The sequence below is a fragment of the Entelurus aequoreus genome, linkage group LG01 (genome assembly GCF_033978785.1).
Source record: "Entelurus aequoreus isolate RoL-2023_Sb linkage group LG01, RoL_Eaeq_v1.1, whole genome shotgun sequence".
NCBI lineage: Eukaryota > Metazoa > Chordata > Actinopteri > Syngnathiformes > Syngnathidae > Entelurus > Entelurus aequoreus.
The window spans coordinates 62,033,216-62,054,142 of record NC_084731.1 but is presented as its reverse complement, the minus strand read 5'-3'; the positions used below and the strand labels follow the sequence as shown (position 1 = coordinate 62,054,142).

General features: G+C 38.6%; 1 protein-coding gene across 2 annotated transcripts in view; it reads right to left on the bottom strand.

The window, feature by feature from the left end:
• timeless (timeless circadian clock) overlaps positions 1-20,927 on the bottom strand; it is a 58,667-nt gene that overhangs the window by 22,766 nt on the left and 14,974 nt on the right. For both annotated transcript variants that reach the window (XM_062027437.1, XM_062027428.1), the window contains exons 4-14: positions 20,592-20,706; positions 20,448-20,510; positions 18,985-19,086; positions 15,357-15,512; positions 15,135-15,268; positions 14,968-15,055; positions 13,198-13,374; positions 12,615-12,832; positions 12,434-12,537; positions 8,509-8,678; positions 8,309-8,434 (exon numbers count right to left, since the gene is read on the bottom strand). In XM_062027437.1, coding sequence (XP_061883421.1) covers positions 8,309-8,434; positions 8,509-8,678; positions 12,434-12,537; positions 12,615-12,832; positions 13,198-13,374; positions 14,968-15,055; positions 15,135-15,268; positions 15,357-15,512; positions 18,985-19,086; positions 20,448-20,510; positions 20,592-20,706 — 1,453 coding nt within the window. The remainder of the gene's footprint in view (positions 1-8,308; positions 8,435-8,508; positions 8,679-12,433; positions 12,538-12,614; positions 12,833-13,197; positions 13,375-14,967; positions 15,056-15,134; positions 15,269-15,356; positions 15,513-18,984; positions 19,087-20,447; positions 20,511-20,591; positions 20,707-20,927) is intronic.

The window sequence follows — 20,927 nt, the reverse complement described above, 5'->3', positions numbered from 1 at the left end:
TCAGACTGCGTGGTCGGTAGTAGTGGGTTTCAGTAGGCCTTTAAATGCAACAATACATATACGTAATGATAACTAGAGATACAAAAGAATGCAGAAAAATGTAGGGGGAAAAAGAGAAGCCACCTATATTAACCTTGTAGATTGTTATAGTAACAATAGGTTAAGCTTTGTCAGTGTGCCATGTGTTACCCAGTTTCCCCTAGAGCAACAACGTTAATATATGTTTGATGAAACGTGATTATGTGCATGAGTGTATGTATGCATATGTACTTGTATATGTACAGAATGTGTTTATGTATGTTTGTACAGTGAATGTATATGTACAGTATGTGTATGTGTATGTTTGTACAGTGAATGTGCGTGTGGATGTACGAACTTTGAGTATGTAGGTATGTACCGGTACTGTATTTGTGTATGTATGTGGGAGCGTAGGTATCTTTGTATGTATGTATGTATGTATGAATAACGGTATGTATGTGAGTATATGTATATTTGTATGTACAATATATTTGACTCCCAGTGTGTGTGGGAGCCAGAGTACGGCTCCAGCCACCCAGAGAGCCCAACCCACAAACAGCAGGCGTGGTGCCCAGGGAACCAGGGACCACCGGCCCCACGCAGCCAGGCCGGCCAGCAACAGGAACCCCAGAGCCAGGCCCACCGTAAGAGCCAGCAGCAGGCCGCAGACAGACACACCCGGCAGAGGACAAGGCACGAGAGAAGCAGGGGACAGCCAGACCTCAAGGCAGTGAGAGACCACACCCCACACGGGCAGAAAGGCGGGACACCCCGCCTGGGGGACCCAGAGACTCCCCACAACCGGACGGGAAGACCGCCCCCGCCCCACCAGCTACCGGGCCCCCACAAGCCCACTACCCACCCCCGGAGAGCACGGCGCGGCCCGCCCCCGGCCACACCACCCAAGCCGACCGCCGCAGGACCGCCCAGCACGGGGCCACGGGAACCACCCACCCCACCCGCAGGGACCACAACGATGGAGATGGAACAACCAGCAACCACCCTGTCGAGTTCCCCCCCTGAGGGAGGGGTAAAATAAAAAATAATCGAATCCCTTTTTGAGAACCGGTTCCCGTTGTCGAGGCCACTATAGTTCAGAAAAAGAGTTGGTTCTTTATTCGAATCCCTGGGAACAAATCCCGTCCCACAGGAAATGCCCTGTGGCACATCCCAGGAAATGACGTAGCTCAGTCATTAGGCGGCAGATACAGAAGCAGCAACAACAATGGACCGGAAAAAACGCCTCAAGGCATGGCTTCATTTTACAAATAAATACGACGAGGAAACGGCTATCTGCAATTATTGCCAGGCTTTGCTCTCATGTAAGGGGGGGGAAGTACAACAAGCATGATGAAACATGTTCAGTACATAACCTAAAGCAGGGGTCACCAACGCGGTGCCCGCGGGCACCAGGTCGCCCGTAAGGACCAGATGAGTCGCCCGCGGGCCTGTTCTAAAAAAAATAAAAAAATAAAAAATTTAAAAATTTTTTTTTTAAATTAAATCTACATAGAAAAAACACAAGATACACTTTCAATCAGTGCATCAACCCAAACAACCTCCCCCATGCACACTCATCCACACCCACTCGCACAAAAGGGGTTATTTCTTTCTGCTACCAATATTCTGGTTCCCACAACATAGACAACACATCTGCAAGGGACACAGTCCCTGAAGCACACATGATTGTATAGGCTGCTGGTCCACTAACATTTTCATTAATTACTATTTTTTATGTAATTATTTTTATATTGTTTTACTTTCTTTTTTATCCAAGAAAATGTCTTTTATTTATTTATCTTATTTTATTTTATTTTTTAAAAAAGGGCCTTATCTTCAACAGACCAGGTTGTCAATGAAATTAGATTTGTTTAAAGGGTTTTTTAAACCAGGCCCAGTCCGGATAATGTCCAAGTCGGACTCAGCAACACACACCTTCATTCATGTACACAGAAAAAAATTAGGGAACACAACAGATTGCATATAATTTATAAACAAAATTACATTTTCAAAATAAGCATTTATGTACAGTCCAGATTATGTCCAGGTCACTCAAATTAGGGAACACAACAACAGATATCATATAGTCTATAAACATAATTATACTTTCAAAATAAGCCTTTGAGGACTTCTCATCTTTTTTTTAATGTTTTTTGGCATCATTACCGTTTTCAACCATGTAACTTTCTAAAGTTAGAAAATACTGAATAAATGTTTTAAAGAAAGTAATACTAAGTGAATATCTGTTTTTGGCCTTAAAAATAAACATTTTACTGAGTACTATAATTAAATTGACTAAATCATGATTGTCAATGAACTCTCCTAAATAATAGAAACCACATTAAGCTTCATAAACAAACCAATCCTTAAACAAATTTTTTCAACTTCCACCCAAAACAAAGACACAATATGACAATACCAAAACAAATGCAGGGTGGATTCAGGCTCCTGACAACAAAATCGGCAATCATCTGACTCTGTCATATTCCATAATTTTAACATTTTCCCTGTGGGTAAGAAGTTATAAATAATTTTAGTTTGAAAATAACGATTTTGCACATCGATAGTGGTTTTATAGATTAGTTTGAATATGGCATCCCATGGCAACGGGCAGTCAAAAAAGTCCTCCCATTTTCCATTTGTGTTGTATGAGGCAGCCTTCAAAGATTTCTTTATTAAATAAAAAATTATATCTTTTTCTATTTATTTTAGTTCCTTTTTGCCAACTAGAATTTCTTATTAGAGGTTTACAAACTAATAATTTAGTAGTTCCATAATTAATTATTTGTTTCCATATTTTCCCAATTACTCCAGTTAGTTGATAAAATGAAAAGCTTGAGCAAGCATCACCATACATAGCTCTAAATTCATCATACTTCATAATTTTACCATTCTCATTGATAATATCATTGACAAAAATGATTCCTCTTTCAAACATATTTTTCCAAAAGAAAGGCTTTCCATCTATTACAATATTAGAGTTCATCCATATTAACTGCTGCAAAATATCGTCTCTTTTTTCTGGCACATAAAATTGAAAACACCACTATGAGTGGATTGTTTCCTTTATGAACCCTGCCATGTTTCCCAGCAGACTCTATGGGAGGGGATCACTTGTAAAAAAGGATACAATTTCTTTTGATACAGTACATGTTTTTTGTCCAACAGGACATTTGTGTACCACTCAATGTTTAAATACATCTTTGGAACAATTGATGCTTTTAAAGACAGACACATAGCTTCCAGGTTGAGAAGTTTCAGGCCCCCATATTCATACTCTTTGTACAAAACCTTTCTTTTAATCTCTTCTGGTTTGCCGTTCCAGACAAAATGGAAGACCCTCCGCTCATAAATCTTAAAAAAGTTTTGTGATGGAGCTGGTAATGACAAAAACAAATAAATAAATTGAGGAATAATTAACGAGTTGGCAATAGACATTTTACCATACAAGGTTAGGGATTTCCCTTTCCATAATTGCATAATTTTGTCCAGCTTTCTTAGTCGATTATCATAATTTACTGAGCCTAGATCTTCCAGATTTTCTGGGACAACAACACCAAGTATGTTAACTGGTCCATCTGTCCACAAAACAGGCACTTTGCATTCTATTCGAAAGGACGTTCCCTTTAGATTTCCGATCCTTAACATTTTACATTTATCATAATTAAGCTTAAGGCCAGATTGCTGTGAAAATATGTTCAAAAGATTAAGAAGGTTCCACAAACAATGAGGAAAAATCTTATCTTTGTGAATCAGCCTTTTCTGACATGAACTTCATCAAGAACAAACACAGAACACGCCTCACTGATGCACATCTGCAAGACTCACTCAGAGTTGCAGTGTCAAGTTACACACCAGAGTACAACACACTAGTTAACAGCATGCAATGCCAGGCTTCCCACTAACTGACAAAGAAACAGATAACAGATTTGGTGTCCAGTTCAAAGTGTGACATGATTTAAAAATTTGAGAGTTTACTTTTGTATTTTACATGAGTTATTATTTGTACAAACATGGTACAAAGTAATTCATGATTTGTTAAAAAATGTTAGTGGCTAGCTAGTTAAAATGGGATATTGTGATTTCAAAAGACTGTCTTAGAAGTGATCATTTGAAAATGTTCAATTTGAAAAATGTGCACTTAGAGAAAATATAAAAATAAAGTGTTGCATATTGATATTTATCTGTTTCTATATATATTTATTGTGAGAAATCATTAAGATGATCAGTGTTTCCACAAAGATAAATATCATTAATTGTTAATAATAACAGAGTTAAAGGTAAATTGAGCAAATTGGCTACTTCTGGCAATTTATTTAAGTGTGTATCTAACTGGTAGCCCTTCGCATTAATCAGTACCCAAGAAGTAGCCCTTGGTTTCAAAAAGGTTGGTGACCCCTGACCTAAAGGTTAGAGAAAGGTGTCGTGGAGAAGCAGCGACAGAGATGACAAAGCAAACCCCTCTTCCTCTGCTTCAACCTGCAGTGCCAATTCCAGTGATAGTGCTGGTGAGTAACTAACGTTAACTGTTGCCGGTTAATTTCCATATCTGCTCACTCGTAGCCTTTAGGCTAAAATAACGTTACTTCTTATGTCATCGAGGACTGCAGTAATGTTAGCTAGACTAACGTTACCTAAGCATAGTCAGTGGCTAACGATAACGTTAGCCTTTTTGTTTGTGTCTGATAACGTTAACGTTATCTTGTAGCCTACACCACTCCAGAGTTTGCAGGTCTGTCTAATAAACTAATGCTTTCTTTCTTTCGTACATGAACACACTTACAGCATAACACATATCAGTTTCATATCATTTCACTTTACATCATGTCCGAAAAGGAGTAGGAAGAAGTAAAGCTTATTTAACCCTACCCCTTTCCCACTTCAGAGCGTTTACAAATATATACATCATTTACTGACCTTTTTATAATAAAATAACATCTGTGAATTAGTATATACAACAGTTTTGTAATATGTAATTAATTAATTCAGTCATTATTAATATACAGAGATGAAGAATATCTTATTTTCAATAAGGTTGAAAGTATTTCTCATAATTCTTCTTTGTACTTTGTAAGCACTATTAATTTGAACAACCTCTTAAAGTGGATCATATCAGTACAATGTTTAACTTCATTACTTAATCCATTCCATCATTTAATTCCACATACTAATGCTTAAGACTTAACAGACACCCTAGTCTTCACATTCAGCTAATTTCCCCCCTAATTCTATGCTGTGTCTGTCCCTCATTTTCTCTCCAGGACAAGGACGTGCAGTCATTCCTGGAGGAGGCCACACTGATGGACTCCAGAAGGATGTTCCAATAGCAGCAGAAGTGCACTTTTTGGAGAGCTGTATTATTTTTAGTTTCGTGCCCAAGGGACTGATTTTATTTAACACTATATTAATATTTATACACCTATAGTGATCACAGAGACAGGTTGTTTTTGTGTTACTGTATATATTTGTTTTTCTGAAAAATCCCACTTAATATACTTTGGGTAACAACAGTCAATATTTATTTATTTTATTTTATTTTTTTAGGGGGGTAACAACAGTCAATATTTATTTATTTATTTTATTTTTTTCTTATAAAATAAAAGTGAGCTTTTGTTAAACCAAATATTGTGGGTTTTTTCCCATATACAACAACCTATCTGGATTCGATAAGAGAATCGATAAGGAATCGGTTCGATAAGAGGATTCGATAATGGGCTCGAACTCGATAATTTCTTATCAAACATCATCCCTAGGTGTGAACACGACACCATCATGTCATTTGTAATATCTAATAAAAAGGCTAAACATAAACGTTATCCATATATTTAAAGTCAAATATTTTAGTTTTTGTTCATTCATAGTCTCAACGTGTCAGCTTTTTTTCTGTTTCTATATTTATGTTTACATTTTGATAGCGAGAAGTATTCTTTAGGTTATGTACATGTACTGTATATGTACATGTACATGCTGTATCGGGACAGATCCATTAAGAGTTTGAGCAGAAATATGTCGTGTAGGAATTAACGATACACCATAAAAACATTAACAAAATGCTGTGCAACATGAATCGGTTTTAAAGTAAACAAATTACAGGCTTTATAAACAAGTTGTGACAACGTTCACGACACATCGCCTGCTGCATGCTAACTCTCAGTCCCAGCAGCTGGCGGACGGACGCTAGCTGCACGTTCAAAATGAAACTGCAACATAAAATATTTTTTTTCTCTATTTTATACTTTTAGTGTGGGACAAATGTGTCTGTGTCCAATACTGTCCACACCTGTCCTCATCTACAAACCCCAAAACCAGTGAAGTTGTCATGTTGTGTAAATGGTAGGGGTGTAACGGTACGTGTATTTGTATTAAACCGTTTTGGTACGGGGGTTTCAGTTCGGTTTGGAGGTGTACCCAACGAGTTTCTAAGCTAAAGTCTTAACAAGCTGCTTTGCTTCTTCTGCCTCTGTCTCAGCACCCAGCATTGTCCCACCCACACAAGCATTTGATTGGTTACATACAAAGTGGTATCAGCCATTTAGCAGTACGTATTCAGAGCGCATGTATTCAGCGCTTCAGCGTCGAGCAGATAGGTGTTTAGCAGGTAAGCATCAGGCAGCGTACTCCCCAAATGATAATAAACACCTCCCAGTCAACTACTAGTAACATCACTATGAGCCCGTTGACCTTCTAGAAACGTAAACTGCAGCTCAGCTCGCTCGCAGTCCTGGCTTGAGGTGAAGGCTAATTAGCTTTTAGCGTAACGTTAGCTCAGTTTGCGGTGTGTGTGTGTGTGTGTTTGATTGATTGAAACTTTTAGACAGCAAAGCCCTGTCTGTCTGTTATTTCACTTTACCTTTTTCTGTGTTGATTGAGCGGTTTTGAAGCAGCAAAAAAGGACATTAATTGTTCAATGTTGCACTTTTTATATGTAGAAGAAAAGTTTTGTCATTTTATTTAATCTGAGCAACAACTTGAGGCAGTTTAATGTTGATTAACGTGGGCAGAATTATTATAGTGTTCCCAATGTTAAAAGGATAAAGCCATTGTTTACAAATTTGGTAAATAACCAAAAAATTTATATTTTGTTGTTTTCTTACTGTACCGAAAATGAACCAAACCGTGACCTCTAAACCGAGGTACGTACCGAACCAACATTTTTGTGTACCGTTACACCCCTAGTAAATGGTAAAAAAAAAACAGAATACAATGATTTACAAATCCTTTTCATCTTAAATTTAATTGAATAGACTGCAAAGACAAGATACTGAACGTTGGAACTGGTAAACTTTGTTATTTTTTGCAAATAATAACTCATTTGGAATTTGATGCCTGCTACATGTTTCAAAAAAAGCTGGCACAAGTGGCAAAAAAGACTGAGAAAGTTAAGGAATACTCATCAAAGACTTATTTGGAACATCTCAAAGGTGAACAGGCCAATTGGGAACAGGTGGGTGCCGTGATTGGGTATAAAAGCAGCTTCCATGAAATGCTCAGTCATTCACAAACAAGGATGGGGCGAGGGTCACCACTTTGTCAACAAATGCATGAGCAAATTGTCCAACAGTTTAAGGACAACATTTCTCAACCAGCTATTGCAAGGAATTTAGGGATTTCACCATCTACGGTCCCAAATATCATCAAAAGGTCCAGAGAATCTGGAGAAATAACTGCAGGTAAGCGATGATGTTACGGACCTTCGATCCCTCAGGCGGTACGGCATCAAAAACCAACATCGGTGTGTAAAAGATATCACCACATGGGCTCAGGAACACTTCAGAAAACCACTGTCAGTATGCTCCCAGTGCCACCCACACTGGTTTAAATGTAACTTAGATATTGGGTTTCACTAGCGCTTTGAGTCACTAGAGAAAAGCGCTATATAAATTTAATTCACTTCACTACACTACAGTTGGTTGCTACATCTGTAAGTGCAAGTTAAAACTATATTATGCAAAGGCAAAGCCATTTATCAACAACACCCAGGAACGCCGCCGGCTTCGCTGGGCCTGAGCTCATCTAAGATGGACTGATGCAAAGTGGAAAAGTGTTCTGTGGTCTGTCGAGTCCACATTCCAAATTGTCAAACAGTTTAAGAACAACATTTCTCAACATTCCGTTTCCAGGAAGTAAGCAGAGTTGCCTAAAATGCATTAATAAACAACGTTTTTTCGGTAATTAAAAATGGTATTACTAACCGTCTGGTATTATACTGCGGTTTATCATTATACCGTTACATTCCTAGTGCATGCAATGAAATCAAGTCTGAAGGACTAATAAAGAAGAAGCTACTGACCTTAAAATGTATTCCCCTCAGCTCTTCCTCCACAATCTTCCAGGTTTCTGCCAGAGCTTCTGGGCTCCGGTCTACAGCTGGCTGGTTTGCAGCTCTTTTGGTCTTTTTCCGCTTTGCGTGTTTTTTCTAAAGAATGGAACAGAATCACTATTTGAAGGTCTCTATAAGGAAACACTACACATTCACCCTGGATTGTTTACCTGCACGATTAAGTTTTTGCGACCCTTGCTGAAGCGCTCCAACATGCGCAGGAAGAGATGAGTTGACTCCACCAGGTCTTTGAGGTAGGACTGCGGCTGTTTGGTCTCATCATACTTTCGTAACAAGGTTAGGAATATCTCCCTATATTCCATTAGGTAGAATATGTTACCTACAAGGTATAGAGGTCAATCAATATCACTTATATCAGAGGTGTCAAACCCAAGGCCAGATGTGGCCCGCAACTTCATTTTATCTGGCCCTCGAAATCCTGGAAAAATTATGTATCAATAAAGTACTGTAACTTTTCTTACTAAATTTATTATTTCTTTCTATTTTGGCTGAAAAAAAAAAAGTACTCCATGCAATCGCAAATTTTGTTAACTTAAATGTTGGCCATGTGATGAGGTGGCGACTTGTCCAGGGTGTACCCCGCCTTCCGCCTGAATGCAGCTGAGATAGGCTCCAGCACCCTCAGGTGTCAAACTTTTACTGTAAAAATTCTGTTTTTTTATTTACAGTAAAAAATAAAAAAAAATGCAAATTTTACAGTAAAATTGTGTTGGCCCTGCAATGAGGTGGCGACTTGTCCAGGGTGTACCCCGCCTTCCGCCCGATTGTAGCTGAGATAGGCTCCAGCGCCCCCCGCGACCCCGAAGGGAATAAGCGGTAGAAAATGGATGGATGGAATTCTGACAACTGAGCTGCCTTTTTTTTTTCTTCATAAAAACAGCAGTACTGTTTTTCCAGGTGAAATTATTGCAACTTACCATATTTTTTTTACATTTTAATTTTAAAAAATCTACTAATAAAATGTATGAAAAAATAGTGTAATAATAGTATTCACTGTTAGAAGCGGCCTTCTGGGGCCAAACATAACTGCGATGTGGGCCTCGGTGAAAACGACTTTGACACCTCTGACTTATATAAATGATACTTCAGGTTTCCCGATTTGATATCAATATCAGCAAAAAAACAGTATCGGATTGTATTGACTGGCATCGAAAATCTCTGATACAGCCGATACAAGCAGTGAAGTTGTCACGTTGTGTAAATGGTAAATAAAAACAGAATACAATGATTTGCAAATCCTTTTCAACTTATATTCAATTGAATAGACTGCAAAGACAAGGTATTTAACGTTCGAACTGGAAAATGTTGTTGTTCTTTGCAAATATTAGCTCATTTGGAATTTGATGCCTGCAACATGTTTCAAAAAAGCTGGCACAAGTGGCAAAAAAAATTGAGAAAGTTGAGGAATGCTCATCAAAGACTTATTTGGAACATCCCACAGGTGAACAGGCTAATTGGGAACAGGTGAGTGGCATGATTGGGTATAAAAGCAGCTTCCATGAAATGCTCAGTCATTCACAAACAAGGATGGGGCGAGGGTCACCACTTTGTCAACAAATGCGTGAGCAAATTTTTTAACAGTTTAAAAGCAACATTTCACAACCAGCTTGAATAGAATAGAAAGTACTTTGCAGGGAATTTAGGGATTTCACCATCAACGGTTCGTAATATCATCAAAAGGTTCAGAGAATCTGGAGAAATCACTGCACGTAAGCGGCATGCCCGTGACCTTTGATTCCTCAGGCGGTACTGCATTAAAAAGCGACATTAGTGTGTAAAGGATATCACCACATGGGCTCAGGAACACTTCAGAAAACCACTGTCAGTAACTACAGTTGGTCGCTACATCTGTAAGTGCAAGTTAAAACTCTACTATGCAAAGCCAAAGCCATTTATCAACAACACCTAGAAACGCCGCCGGCTTTCGCTGGGCCCGAGCTCATCTAAGAAAACAACAGAGACCGTTGAACAACTTAAGCTGTACATCAAGCAATAATGGGAAATAATTCCACTTCAAAAATGTGTCTCCTCAGTTCCCAAACGTTTACTGAGTGTTGTTAAAAGGAAAGGCCATTTAACACAGTGGTAAAAATGCCCCTCTGACAACTTTTTTGCAATGTGTTGCTGCCATTAAATTCTAAGTTAATGATTATTTTTTCAAAATGAATTATCGTGGCCACCAGGTGTCACCGAAACATATTTACCCCTCCACTTTAACTTAAATATAGGATAAGTCCAATAAATTGGTTAGTGTTTTTCATACCTACCATTGTTCTCTGAGTCATTTCATGCAACAAAACAATAAAAGTGTGTACAATTCGTGCTAATATTGCATCAGATCAATACTGGTATTGATCAGTAAACAAAGCTGCAATATTGGTTTCGGAAATGAAAAAGCCTCGTCTTTATAACTGCTGTTGGCTTTATACAAAGTATGGAAAACAGTTCATTATTTACTGCAAACTGTAATAGAAAATAATAAGAAACTAGATGAAGCAATTCCTGAAGAAATTGCATGTGAATGCTCCAATGCTGAAGTTGAACTTCAAAATGACTAATTGTTGGCTTGTGCAGCCCTTTGAGACACTCGTGATTTAGGACTATAGAAGTAAACTTTGATTGATTGATTGATTGATTGAAGTAGAGCACGCAATTCCAGAATATTTTGAAGTTGGAACAGTTTGAATCAGATGAAAAATGTGGGAATTGTGCAACTTTGAAGAATGTCCCATTGTTTTCAATTGGGAATTTCCCAAAAAATTGGGAATTTCGGGTAAAGCGGGATTTTTTTTTGAAAATGGTAAAAAAAAAATTGAATAGTCTGAATGAGTTGAATTGGTTGGTGTTGAAATTTTTCAAACCTGTCGAGAATATTGAAGTAGTAACATGTTGAATGGAGAAATGGTATTACGGAATTCCTGGAATTTCGCAAAAAACGGGAATTTTTCCAGTTCAAAAAACAACTTTGTTTTTTTGTCCTGATTAAGCGGAATGTTTTGACGGTGAAACAGTTGAAAAGCGTTGAAAAATGGCTGGAAATAGGGCTTTGGAAAACTAGGAATTCTGGAAAATACTGGAATTTTTTTGAACTTGGAAAAAGGGTAGTTTAAATTTCCAGCATGAGTGAAATATGTTGAAGGTGGAATGGTATGAATAGGTTGAAAAATGGCAAATTCATTTTAAATGGGAAAAATGTCCAGGAAAACCGGGAATTCTGGGAAATCTGGGAATTTTTGGAATTTGTCAAGGGAAAGGCAGCAATTCCCGAATAGGCTGAACAGTTTGAAGTTGGAACGGTTTGAATCGGATGAAAAATGTGGAAGGTGGAGCGCGCCAAAATCTGGAGAAGAAGATTGAATAGATTAATTTTGGTGTAGAAAACCATGTCTGAATATTTTGGAGCATTCACACAAATATACCTCTAAATAAAACATAAAGGAAAGAAAATAATAGTAATCAGCTTTGATTGACAACTTTCCTGCACCACACTGAAAGGTGTCTTTCCTATTTTATTGAACTAATAATATGATTTTGTGCATTGTTGACTTTGTAGAGGCAACAATAAAAGGATAACAACTATGGAACTCTCTACCTGACACTTTGAAATGTATACCTGCACTTGTCACTTTAAAAAAACAAACAAAATTGTGGCTGGTTGAGCAACAATCGTGTTCCCATGTTTAGTTTTTACTAAACGGTTCTTATCTACTTTGCACTTTGTCTGTGTTATTATTATTATTGGCTTTTACCTAGATTGCACTTTGTCTGTATTATTACGATTATCATTATTATCGACTCCTCTTTGCCTCATTCTTTTTATTTTCCTATTTTAATGATGTTAGATCTGTGTTGTTGTTGTTGGGGACAAGTGTTGTAAATTAGCTTTGGCTACAAACACTATGATGCATACATTGGATAACTGTTTCAGATATCTATGTTTCTGTAGCTGTCCCTATTTCAAATAAACCATTATATATATATATATATATATATATATATATATATATATATATATATATATATATATATATATATATAGATAGAGTACAGTTGCTGTTTTAAAGGAAGTTGTACTTTTGATAACGCTGGCACTGTGACGGATGCTTCCATCATGTGATCGGTCCATCTCGTTAACGGTGAGCAGCAGCTCCTGGTATGCCTTCAGCGCCAGGTGCATCCTAGCGGGAAGAAGAGGAAAGGGAAGCGTCAGGACCGCCATGTTCAGGTCATTTTCCCAAAGCTGCTTGCCAGTAACCTGCGGGACCAGGACGTGGCCTCCTTGCGGTCGGTCAGCATCATCTCGTAGTAGTTGGTGATGTTGCGCTCTATGAAATGGAACGTGCGACTGGACATGGTCTCGGAAACTAAATCGGCACGGAAAGTGTTGCCACGGTTGAAGGCCATGAAGAAGCTGAGCGCCCACAGGTAGTAGGTCTCGTCATGCTGCTGGCTCTGCTCCCGAATCAGACTCTCCTGCGGAGGAGGAGGCAAACAAAGACTGGGAACAATATAAACACTATTCACAGTCATTTAAAGGGGAAGTGCACTTTTTGGGGAATTCAAATGCCGGTGACAGCGCAGAAAATAAAAACCTCTGCTTCTTGCGGTTTATTTAAAACCTCAATGTCGTTTGATGTTGATTAATCGTACAGCCATAGTAAGGAGACACATAGTTAGCTGCTAGCCGCTTGTCAGCCGGGGAACTAAAATTAATACTGTGTCATCCGTGTTTCACAAAAATCGTCTGATACTGATCAGTAGTAGGTGGACCGGGACATCCCTATTATGAATGATTACAAAAGTCAACTTTGCTTCCAAAAAAGGGCTTCGTTGCTGACCTTGACAAGGTACATGAGACGGTTGTAGCAGTTCTCCAAGAAGTCCACACAAAACTCTCGTAGGAAGAGTCGAACGTTGAAAGCTGAGCGCCGTTTGTCCATATTTTCCTGGGCTTGTCTGTTTCGCCGAGGAACACGTCTCACAGCTTTACCGATGTCATGGGTGTAGTTTTTGAACTGGGAAAGGAACAACAGACCGATTAGTGCAAAACCCAAAACCAGTGAAGTTGTCACGTTGTGTAAATGGTAAATAAAAACAGAATACAATGATTTGCAAATCCTTTTCAACTTATATTCAATTGAATAGACTGCAAAGACAAGATATTTAATGTTCACACTGAGAAACTTCTTTTTTTTTTGCAAATAATCATTAACTTAGAATTTAATGGCAGCAACACATTGCAAAAAAGTTGTCTCAGGGGCATTTTTACCACTGTGTTACATGGCCTTTCTTTTTAACAACACTCAGTAAACATTTGGGAACTGAGGAGACACATTTTTGAAGTGGAATTCTTTCCCATTCTTGCTTGATGTACAGCTTAAGTTGTTCAACAGTCCGGGTTGAGACGGTTGTAGCAGTTATCTAAGAACGCCACACATTTTCAATGGGAGACAGGTCTGGACTACAGGCAGGCCAGTCTAGTACCCGCACTTTTTTACTATGAAGCCACGCTGTTGTAACATGTGGCTTGGCATTTTCTTGCTGAAATAAGCAGGGGCGTCCATGATAACTTTGCATGGATGGCAACATATGTTGCTCCAAAACCTGTACGTACCTTTCAGCATTAATGGTGCCTTCACAGATGTGTAAGTTACCCAAGCCTTGGGCACTAATACACTCCCATACCATCACAGATGCTGGTTTTTCAACTTTGCGCATATAACAGTCCGGATGGTTCTTTTCCTCTTTGTTCCAGAGAACACGACGTCCAGAGTTTCCAAAAACAATTTGAAATGTGGCCTCGTCAGACCACAGAATACTTTTCCACTTTGCATCAGTCCATCTTAGATGAGCTCGGGCCCAGCGAAGCCGGCTGCGTTTCTGGGTGTTGTTGATAAATTTGGCTTTGCGTAGTAGAGTTTTAACTGTAAATGGAAATGGAAATGGGTTGTACTTGTATAGCGCTTTTCTACCTTTTTAAGGAACTCAAAGCGCTTTGACACTATTTCCACATTCACCCATTCACACACACACATTCACACACTGATGGCGGGAGCTGCCATGCACGGCGCTAATCAGGCCCATTAGGAGCAAGGGTGAAGTGTCTTGCTCAAGGACACAACGGACGTGACTAGGATGGTAGAAGGTGGGGATTGAACCAGTAACCCTCAGATTGCTGGCACGGCCACTCTCCCAACTTCGCCATCACAAAGTGGTGACCCTCGCCCCATCCTTGTTTGTGAATGACTGAGCATTTAATGTAAGCTGCTTTTATACCCAATCATGGCACCCACCTGTTCCCAATTAGCCTGTTCACCTGTCGGATGTTCCAAATAAATGTTTGATGAGCATTCCTCAACTTTCTCAGTCTTTTTTGTCACTTGTGCCATCTTTTTTGAAACACGTTGCAGGCATCAAATTCCAAATTAGTTAATATTTGCAAAAAATAAGTTTTCCAGTTGGAATAATAAATATATTGTCTTTGCAGTCTATTCAATTGAATATAAGTTGAAAAATATTTGAAAATCATTGTATTCTGTTTATTTACCATTTACACAACGTGCCAACTTCACTTTTATGAATATCACTTTGGAAGTCGCTGTACTCACATTGGTAATATTTCTGTGATAAATCACATCGTTGTCTCCGATTGCCTTCAGGCCTTTCACCACAAAAGAGCCACCAAATCGGGAATGTCTGTGAATCATAAATCACATGGATGATAAACGATACATTTCAGGCTGGCTGGTCAAATGTGATGGTTGAAAAGAGCGACCTGCATCCTCTTTGCAGCGTACGAGATCGTTTCTCCGCCTGCTCCTTCTGCCTCAGCACCTCCAGCTCCGAGGTGTCTCTCTGCTTCTCCTCTGCAGAGCGAGCGTGCCCAGCACTCACCAAGGTGTCAGGTGTCTGCAAACACGCCAAAACAATACCTAAAGAACCAGCGGCTGCGGCAAAGACGTACACAAAAGATTAGGAAAAGGAGATTTGCCCTTACCTGGTCTCTGAACATGAGGGAAATGATTTCTAACACGTGCATGCTCCACTGCTGCTCACTCTGGGCCGAGGCCAAGAACTTGACCAGGTCATCAAAACCGCTCATGTGAATGGCCCAAAGCAGCCTGTCGTGGACACTGGCGTCATCATCCACTTTCTACAGAGACGGCAAGACTCAGAGTGAAGATCTGAGTTCATACAACCTCCATTTTATAGACCACCTCCGTTTAAAAGTAGGTATTTTTACCCTTCCATTTACAATTAATTACTTGTGGGTGTAAATGAAATGTCATTCGTTAAGATTCTGATTGGCACTTAACATTACAACTTGATCAAATGCATAACAAATAAAACATGTTAAACGGCAGATTCCATATTGAATACAATATTTATATTTCCACCAAATGCACAATCTGGATTAGATCTGAATTAAACTTGCTTGCTCACACAACACATCTCATTTGTTGTGTTGTTGTGAACGACATCATGGATGTAACATCAATGTAAAAACAATCATACACACACAACGCATGCCATCTGTTGTGTTGTTGTGAACGACATCATTGGTGTAACATCAATGTACAAACAATCATACACACAACACATGTCATCTGTTGTGAACGACATCCTTGATGTAACATCAATGTACAAACAATCATACACACACAACACATCTCATCGGTTTGTGTTGTTGTGAACGACATCATGGATGTAACATCAATGTACAAACAATCATACACCCACAATACGTCTAATGTGTTTGTGTTGTTGTGAACATCAATGTAGGGCTTGGCGATATATCGAATATACTCAATATATTGCGGGTTTGTCTCTGTACGATGTAGAAAATGACGATATCGTGAGTATTCGAGTATACGTTCTCACGCAGTTGCTTTTAGCTGCGGGCATTACACTACAGGCTTTTCTCACTCTTTCTTGTCTCTCATAAAACAAGCGCACCTTCTTACATACACCACATACTGTCACACGTGCAACGTCATACGCCTTTGCCGAGCAGAGAGGTAGTAGGGAGAAATGTACCATAGGTAAAGTTAGCTGTGGCAGCTAATTTCTGTGGCAGGTGCAAGCGGAGCGGTGCGAGGGGTAATACGAGAGAGAGAAGGTGCGAATCTGGTAACAAATGGAGGAAGAATAATTAATTCCCAAGAAAAACAGCACAGGGTCCATCGTCTGACGGTGGTTTGGCTTCAACGGGAAGATGTTGAACAGACAACCGTAATATGTCAAGTATGCGGCAAAAGCGTTGCTACAATTTAATTAATTTAATGGGGCGGTATAGCTCGGTTGGTAGAGTGGCCGTCCCAGCAACTTGAGGGTTGCAGGTTCGATCCCCGCTTCCGCCATCCTAGTCACGCCATCCTAGTCACTGCCGTTGTGTCCTTGGGCAAGACACTTTACCCACCTGCTCCCAGTGCCACCCACACTGGTTTAAATGGAACTTAGATATTGGGTTTCACTATGTAAAAGCACTTTGAGTCACTAGAGAAAATCGCTATATAAATATAATTCACTTCACTTCAATTCACTACAATAAGTAGCAGCACTACTAATTTGTAGCATCATTTGAAAAGTCAACCGCTAGAGAAGGATGAGTGCTTGAAACTCCGCACGTCAACATCTCGGCCGGTGCCAAACCCAACAAAATGCCCAAGCAACCATTTCCAGATCAACACCGTATAAAAAAATAGTCAACAACAGAAGGAGATAACGTCCGCAGTAACCTACCACATAGAGAAGGACATACACTATTTGATTTCCTATTATGCAGCTAATTGTTATTTGACAGTTATTGAAATATCTTGTGTGACATCATGCACAAAAGTGCACTTTATTTGTTTTAAACTATTGTAGTGGCGTTCTGTACAAAAAGTGCACTTTAATTTAGTGTTGTTTTAATGTGTCATCTTAGTGACATCATGCACAAAAGTGCACTAATAACTTGTTTTAAAATGTCTCTGACAATCTTGCACTTTCTGTTTTGGAAATGACATGAATGTTTGTGCCACTGCTTAATAACTGTTTAATAAATACAGTTTTGGTAAATTGACTTAGTTGTGATTTCCCTCTCTGCATGAAAGTTTAAAATGAGCATTTATTAATGCAGTATTAATAAGAATGTTTTAATGTAGACACATATAATCATCATACTGGTGTGATTATATGCATCAAGTGTTAATTCAAGGCTAAGGCAAAATATCAAGATATATATCGCGTATCGTGACATGGCCTAAAAATATTGAGATATTTATTAAAGTCCATATCACCCAGCCCTACATCAATATACAAAAAGAACAGCAGAAACAACTTGAGAGTAACGTCAAGCTCTGGACAACAGCACACTTCCTCCCTTTCACAATAACAGCGTAGTGCAGCACATCCGGTCTGACTGCGTATCCAAAACAAAGGTTTCAAAAAAGTACCTTACACAAGTATATTGTACTTAAAGCACTTATTGATACATTTACAAAATGATGATGCTTACCAGTGTTTCCACTGCCAAGATACCTGTGGTGGTGGGGGCGTGGCTATGGGCGTGGTCACCATGACATCATCGAGTCATTTGCATAATTTACTACAATGATATGATTTTCTCTAAAAAGGCTCAAAAAATTTATACTTACTAATTAATAATAACAGTTTTCTTTTAAGCGTCCATCCATCCATCCATTTTACAATATAATTACAACACTTTATGTACATATATATATACAGATTTGAACAATAAGTTATTCACTGAAATATATTTATTAATTGTGGTTCTTACAAAAAATATATCTTATAAAATATAAAAGCTAAAATGTCTCTTAAAGCTCTGCCCCTTTAATTAGTGCATACTAAATAATTTAACTTTAGCCTACTACTACAACCATATTATTTACCAGCAACATAAAGTGAAACAGAGGCAGAGGTGTCCTGCCACAGTCAGTAACAAATAAACAGAAAACAGTAGTAGTCAAATACAAATAAGGCAACAAGAGAAGTATCGTACACTTCTCTTTTGTAAAGTAAATCTGAACAGCCTATATGGGCATCTACATCAACTATATGATTTGCCTGAGAAGCTGGACAGGACCAAAAAATAAAATAAAATACAAAAATAAAAATAAAAATAAAAATAAAAATAAAAATAAAATAAAAAATAATAATACATCTATTTGTGGCGGACGTAATTATTTCGTGGCGGGCCGCCACAAATAAATGAATGTGTGGGAAACACTGCTTACTGGTCGAAATTGCACAAAGTGTGAGGATTTTTTCATTTAGTTAAACATTTTATTTGAAACAAAAGACTCTATGGTGGTAAAATAAGTGTAAAAGGCAAAAAACAGAATTAAAAATAAATAAGACGGTAAAAACTGGATTGTATTGTTTTATATGGCTATTGCAAATGTAATTTATTGCTGTTAATATTTTTAAAATTGTACTTGCTGTTTATTATTCGATAGTAATTTATATCCGTTGTTCTTTTAAAATCTATTCAAAGTTGAATGTTTGGTGGTGCAATAAATACTAATGTTTTCTAATTAATTAACTGTTATTCGTCGTGATTTCAATATCAATTAAAAATAATCGTGATTATTATTTTTGCCATCATCGTCCAGCCCCACCTTCTCCTCTAAAGGATCTGCAGGCACGTGAAGAACATTCCGGACCAGAAGCAGAATTCTCTCAATCAGAAGGTTGTCTTCCTCTTCTCTCTGCTCCCACTCCTAACACAGAAGAGCAAACACTCATAAGAATAAAGACACATGTGTAACAACATACCGTATTTTTCGGACTATAAGGCGCTCTTAAAATCCTTTCATTTTCTCAAAACTCGACAGTGCGCCTTGTAATCCGGTGCGCCTAATGTACGGAATCATTTTGGTTGTGCTTACCGACCTCGAAGCTATTTTATTTGGTACATGGTGAAATGATAAGTGTGACCAGTAGATGGCAGTCACACATAAGAGATACGTGTAGACTGCAATATGATGGCAGTCACACATAAGAGATACGTGTAGACTGCAATATGACTCAAGTAAACAACATGTCATATGTTCCATTGAAAATATAGAACATTACACACGGCGCTCAAAAGTCTGTCAAAATGTTTTAGTACGACTTTGGTAAGCTATGAAGCCGCACCGCTTGATGGATTGTACTGTGCTTGAACATAGGAGAATTATTATGGTGTGTGTATAAGGTAAGACGTATAATATGGCGTTTTGTTTCGCAATATTATGCAAAAGCAACTTTTCTTACCTTCTGGTACCTGCTGATCTGTATTTGGGATAGGCATAAGTCCTGAAAATTTGCGCGCATCCGCCTTTGTAGTTCGTGCTGACACCGTAGTCGATAAGGTTCTTCTTTTTCTCTATTTTCTTGTTATGGGACATCCATCCTCCACTGTTGCCATTTCTAATATAAAGTACTTTAAAGTTCTTACTCATATCTGTCAGTGAAAGCGCTAAAACATACCGCTGTAGTGAGTTTACATTATTCACCCAAGGAACTTTAGTTATTAGAGAGTTCCGGTCGGACGCTTTTTCACGGGACACATGTCCGGCGTTGTTGTTGTTCCCGGATGAGGAGATGCTGCTCCGTTATTGATTGAAGTAAAGTCTGAATGTCATTAAAACAGTTAGCGCCATCTTTTGACACTTCTTCCACTCCTTTCCTTGCACGCTACACCGCTACAACAAAATGACGGACAAAAGACGCTGTCGAAGGTGAGCCACGTAAATAAGACCGCCCACAAAACGGTGCATCCTGAAGCGACTGTCAGAAAGTGACTTAGAAGATGATCTGTAAAACATCATCTATGCAACATTTTGACCAAAGAACCACCATTACATGTTATGTAGACCACAAGGAAGTCTTTTACATTCAGAAAAAAATAAAAATAATATGACCCCTTTAATGCGCCTTATAATCCGGTTCACCGTTTGTATGAAAATAGACCTGACTAGACCCGCTCATCGGCAGGGCGCCTTATTATCCGGTGCCCCTATGGTCTGGAAAATACGGTACTTGTATAAGAATAAAGACACATGTGTAACAACATACGTGTGTTGCAGTCATGACTTACCAGTTGTAACAGGTTGTACAGCGTCTCACTTAAAATGCCAAACACCTTTTCACTAGAAAATGCCTACGATACAAAGTGGATGTTATTAATAAACATGTGTTCTTGAGAGAACAGGCGATTAATCGAGTATTGGGAAGGTAGTACCTCTTTGTAGGCTTGTAAATGAGAGGTCACTTGCAGAAAGTGGTGTCTAAACACCGGGTCATCGGGAACTTTGCCAAAGCAAAGCATGGCAGGTTGTGTTAGATTGACCATTAGCCTGCAAAACAACAACAATCCATCACTTCTGTTGACAATCCAAATTACCGTATTTTTCGGACAATAAGTCGCTCCGGAGTATAAGTCGCACTGGCCGAAAATGCATAATAAAGAATGAAAAAAACATATATAAGTCGCACTGGAGTATAAGTCGCATTTTTTGGGGAAATGTATTTGATAAAACCCAACACCAAGAATAGATATTTGAAAGGCAATTTCAAA